The sequence below is a fragment of the Mandrillus leucophaeus genome, unplaced genomic scaffold (assembly GCF_000951045.1).
Source record: "Mandrillus leucophaeus isolate KB7577 unplaced genomic scaffold, Mleu.le_1.0 Scaffold935, whole genome shotgun sequence".
NCBI classification, from domain to species: Eukaryota; Metazoa; Chordata; class Mammalia; order Primates; family Cercopithecidae; genus Mandrillus; species Mandrillus leucophaeus.
The window spans coordinates 99,344-104,251 of NW_012110197.1; the positions used below are offsets into that span (position 1 = coordinate 99,344).

The following is a 4,908-nucleotide window of genomic DNA, read 5'->3' on the forward strand; positions in this document are numbered from 1 at the left end:
ACATGCAGATTGCTGAGGCAATACCAGACTTGCTATTGAATCAAGTTGTCTAAGAGTAGGTCCTCAGATCAGTTTAACAAGCATTGCAGGTAATTCTGACACCCACCAACATTTGAGACCACTAGTGGTTCTAGATAGAATTTTCCTTTTCTGGAAGACCTTCTTTAGGTCTTGAATCAAATTCAAACTTGCACCCCTTCTTCAGTCACTTTTTCTGGTGTGCTGCTTCCTCCAATGAAGTAAAATATTAACCAGAAAAAAAGAAGAGGCTGAGAGGGACACATGCCTGTTAACAGAAGCATCAAGCCACTGACTTTTATTCCCATGAGCTCCTACTATGATTACGTAAGCATGTCACATTCATTGCTCTTACCTACTTCCTAAGTTACTACTTGCCTAATAAGGAAAAGGGCAAGAAATAGAGTCCAAAAGACACTAAGAACACTAGCAGCAGCTTTCAAGTAAGGACTCGGTCAGGGTCTCACGAATTCTCCATTTCGTGTTTCATTTATATTGTCTTCGTGCTCCAGCAGCAAGGCTGACACATGCTTTGGGGTGGGAGCCTGGAGTATTTCTGCCAGATGGTTTGAGGTGACGTGTACTCCCAGAGCCCAAGTGACCCACCAGAAGGACGTGTGAGACAGCAGGCAGAGGCTGTACATGGACGATCACACTCCCTCAGATGGCATCAGCCCCATGCTTTATCCTTTGACTCCCCCTGATCCTCAAGGCCAAGTGGGGTGCCCTGCTGAATGCTCCAGAGAACTGCGGGCCTCTCCTACCATGGCTCTTAATGCACTGTTCCATAACTGCCTTCTCACCTGGACACAGCCACCCTGCTCTCCTTGTAAGCTTTAGTTGGGCTTGTCCTTGAGTGTGTGAGGTAGGAATAGGAGAGTGTGTTCCTGTGTATGTTGCAATCTTTAGGCTCAGGAAACAAGGAGTTAGGCCGGAATCCTGACATGTGCACTCATTTGTACTCACCATTCCATTCTATTTAATTGCTTTGAGCCAGACAGCCTGTTTTCTTTACCACAAAATATACTAATCATTTTTAAAAGCCTCATGTTTAAGAAGACAGCAAACAACATCACTTCAAAAGGGGCAACTTTTTTTTTTTTTTGGCATCAATGAATATGCACTTTAGAAATTTACAGAGAACTTTTTTCACTTTGTATTTGCTCCACAGCATTCTAGCCAAGAGTACAAAATAGGAGATCTTCAAGCAGCACATGAAGATGGCCCAGGAGCCTTCGGCCATCCAGAGAAGCAGAGCAGCACCTAAATCTCCATACACTTCCCAGTATAACTACTAAGAACACACTAGACCCTTGGCATTAGGGGATTTATCACGTCCAGTTCTGTTATCTGGGAATGACTCCAAGGGTTTGTGACAAGCTTTTGAAACATAAGTGCTAAGACTGGAGTGTGAACAAGTCACTGAGCTAATGAAGAACACACCCACTGTCTGCTTGGCTCTGCTATTTTGTACTTGTCTTCACATGCGGGGAAACTTCGTTAACTGTGCCCACAAATCAGAGAAATTCGCAAAGGACTAGATAATGTTTTGCCTGTGAACGTCAGAGGCAACCGGAAATCAACTAGCTTCATACACAGGCAGGTTTGTTTCCAGGAGAAAGGGACCAAAGCATAGAAGGAGAAGATAAGAAAACTTTTCAGGTGATGGCCATATCTCATCATATCCTCTCTGTGTGGAGTCTGCTTGTCACAAAAACCTTGACCCTACATCAAGTTAAACCTTAACAAAGGGAAGATACAGGCATCAAATAAAAGGTACTTACTTGTTTGAAAGGCAGCCATAAGGGAGAAATGAACTTAAAAAAAAAATTCCAAGCTGGTTTCAACAGTACTTTGTTTCAACAAGGAAATGTTTCTAACCACATTTTGTACCCCTTCCTTATCAACTCCAGACTACCACAGCCCATTTTCCAAAACTGTGTATCACACACATCCGGGTCTTGTGCGTTGGAGCTGCCTCTCAGGCAATTTTAGCCAGCCATTTCTCCAAGTCCTGGATGTCAGCAGAGCCCGCATCCCCTCTTCCACCCTTGGCACTGCACTCCAGGAACTCCACTTTGAGGGCCAACTGTGAGAATTCAAACTCTTTGCCTTTCTTCCCCAGCTGAGCAGGGGCAGTGCTGGAACTGTCCAGTGTGCTAGGGGCAGCAGAACGGGTAACTCGTAAGGTGTTGCTGTGGGGCAAAAGGAAACAAGTCAGGAGGCAATATTTTTATACAGCAATTAAATCATATTAGTTTCTAAACATTTCAGCACTCATTTAAAACTTAACCATAGAATTGCCAATTATGCCATTAAGATTGCTGAATAATCCTTTGCATTTATAAGTCCCTCTCTTGGACAGAGAGGTGAGGTAGGTTAGTAGGGGAGGGAGTTGGACGTCACAGGGCTAGAGGGCAGGTCAGCAGTGGACCAGGTCACACCAACTTTCTTCCAGCCCAGGGCCCCCTTCTAAGAGGATCTCCTGAATGATGCTATTTAAAAATATATTTTTAAAATACATGCTATAAGTGTTATAAAAACATAAGTTTCTGAAAGTTAAGTGTGGGTAGATAGGGTATGTATTTTTATCTTGAGTCTATTTGGATATGGAGTTTAGAAATCCACAAACTCCAGATGCTCATATCTAACTAGGGCACAATTACTATTACCCAACCTCTTTAACCACCAAAACTTCCCAATATAAGTCCCCTTACTGCCACCTGCTGGTCCTAATAAAGGGTGCATAAGCAGCACTCATTTGCCGGCCTCCCCTTCCCTTTCTGCTATCCAGAAGCAGGAATGCATGCTGCCAATCTTCTTTCTTACAAAATAAAGCATTTCTTGTTCTGTGAAGTTGCTTCAAAATTAGTGAAGAATCCACAGACAAAACTAAGCAATACCTTGTTTAGGAACGAACACACACACACACAAACTATAGAAGTATTTTAAAAAAATAATACAAAACTGGATATTGGTAACCTCCTGAGGGAAAAGCTTTTGGGGAGAAAAATGGGCCTTCTAGGCATGGTGGTGAGTACATAGGTACTCATTTTAATATTTTTTAAGCTTAATGCATGTGAGTTTCATATGTGAGATATTTTACAATAAAAAATTTTTAAGGAAAAAAAGTATGTATTCAGCTTTTGCCATAAGGCCATGTAAATATAGTATACCTTGCTATTCAGAGACTATGAAATGCCTCAAAGCTAACAGGACCTAATTCTCATAAATCTGAAATTAAACTAAAATTAGTCAGATTCCTAGTTTTAACTGATGTTAACCTTTACAACTTTTCAACATTTTGTTTCACTGCCTTTTAATAAAGCTTGCCTTCTGTATTGTTTTTCTCTAAGTCTACAGAGTGAAAAGCAAACAGCCTATGGAAAATGTGTTTTAACCAGGGGAAGACTTGGACTGTACTGTTAAAAATAACCAAAGACTGATTCACAAATAACATTATGACAGCTTTGGCCTCCCCAAAACAATTCCCAACAATTGCAAGAGAATTTTTAGAAAAAACCCAACCATCGAATTGTTCCAATGTCCCTAGTAACCTAACGGCAAGCAATAGATACAATCCAAGAGAGTGAGCATCAAGAGCCCAGGACAGGGTGATAAACTCGCAGCTCCAGAGGGAAAGGAACCACTGAAAATGGCATAGGCAGGGCCGGCAGAATTGTTCTGCAAAGAGCCAGAAATTAAATATTTTGTCACATATTTTTCCTCTGTTTTCTACCTGCCCTTTAAAAATGTCGATTTACTCTTGGCTTGCAAGCCCAGGCAGGAGTTTGCCAATGCCCGAAGCTGACTAGATTCTACTAGACTCTAAGCTCCTGAGTACAGGAACACATTTCCTCCTACAGCTGCTCCCGATTGCAGGCTTGGCATCTACTAGATGCACTACAGGTGCTTCTTAAATGAATAAGGGAGTCAGTAAATCACAGTGAGGAGCCAAGATTCTAAAAGCTGAATTTGTACAGTTTTTCCTCATCAGATCCTTTTCAAGGCCTTACACAAAAGCAATAAGAAAACATAACTTGCTTTACTATAAATGTTGATCATTTCTTCTAAGCCAGCTTTTGGCTAGCTCTTACAAATTGGCATAACACAGAAGACGTGCTAGATGCCTTAAAATTCAAAAGCTCAATTTATAAACTTTGAAACACTCAAAGCAGGATATATAATATTGCCAAGTACTTTAATAATCTAAGAAGCTACAATATAGTATCAAAGACTTGCAGTCTTCCTCAGTGTTCTGTTCTTATTCTGTCAATAATAATTTCCAAAGTGGCTTTTAAATGTTTTACTTTCTTTTTTCCTGATTCTAAGTTTTTATTTTTTATTATTTACATGCATCCTTAAATACCGCTTCACATGCATTATTGAGTGGTGAACAAACACTTCCACTCACTGAAATAACACCGTTCTCAAGTTGGCATGTAAAATTTTTTAGCTTCTAAAACCTTTCAACTATAAATGATTTAGTAATGATGGTAAAATAAATTGAGTTTATGGTTTCAAAAAAATCTTTCCATGAAATTGTAAAATATAAGCATCCCAGTAAGTTTCTGTGATTCCATTATATTGTAAATTATTTAACAAATATGTATCACACTAATCTTCAGTGTATAATTGTGATAATCACATACAACCAAACAAAAGAAACGTGCATATGCTGCTTACAGTCTAAGTGTTAAGATATATAATTAACCAACAGGCCTCTTTCACACTTACAGTTCTTTCTCCAGCTGCTGCTGAATTAACTTTGCTGATTTTGCCATTGCAATATCTGTAAAGAAATAAAGACACTGTTGTAGTTTAAATGAGAATGGGTTTTTTCCCAAGACTTCTTACACAGAAGGAAAATTCCTACTTAAACCAGTAAGT

At 39.9% G+C, this 4,908-nt stretch overlaps 1 protein-coding gene across 1 annotated transcript in view; it reads right to left on the reverse strand.

Moving 5' to 3' along the window:
• Window positions 1-290: 290 nt before the first annotated feature.
• SRPRB (signal recognition particle receptor, B subunit) overlaps window positions 291-4,908 on the reverse strand; it is a 38,040-nt gene continuing 33,422 nt past the window's right edge. Inside the window, exon 8 of the mRNA XM_011970221.1 lies at window positions 291-2,213. Within this exon, the coding sequence (XP_011825611.1) occupies window positions 2,000-2,213 (214 nt within the window). The 3' untranslated portion in view covers window positions 291-1,999. The remainder of the gene's footprint in view (window positions 2,214-4,908) is intronic.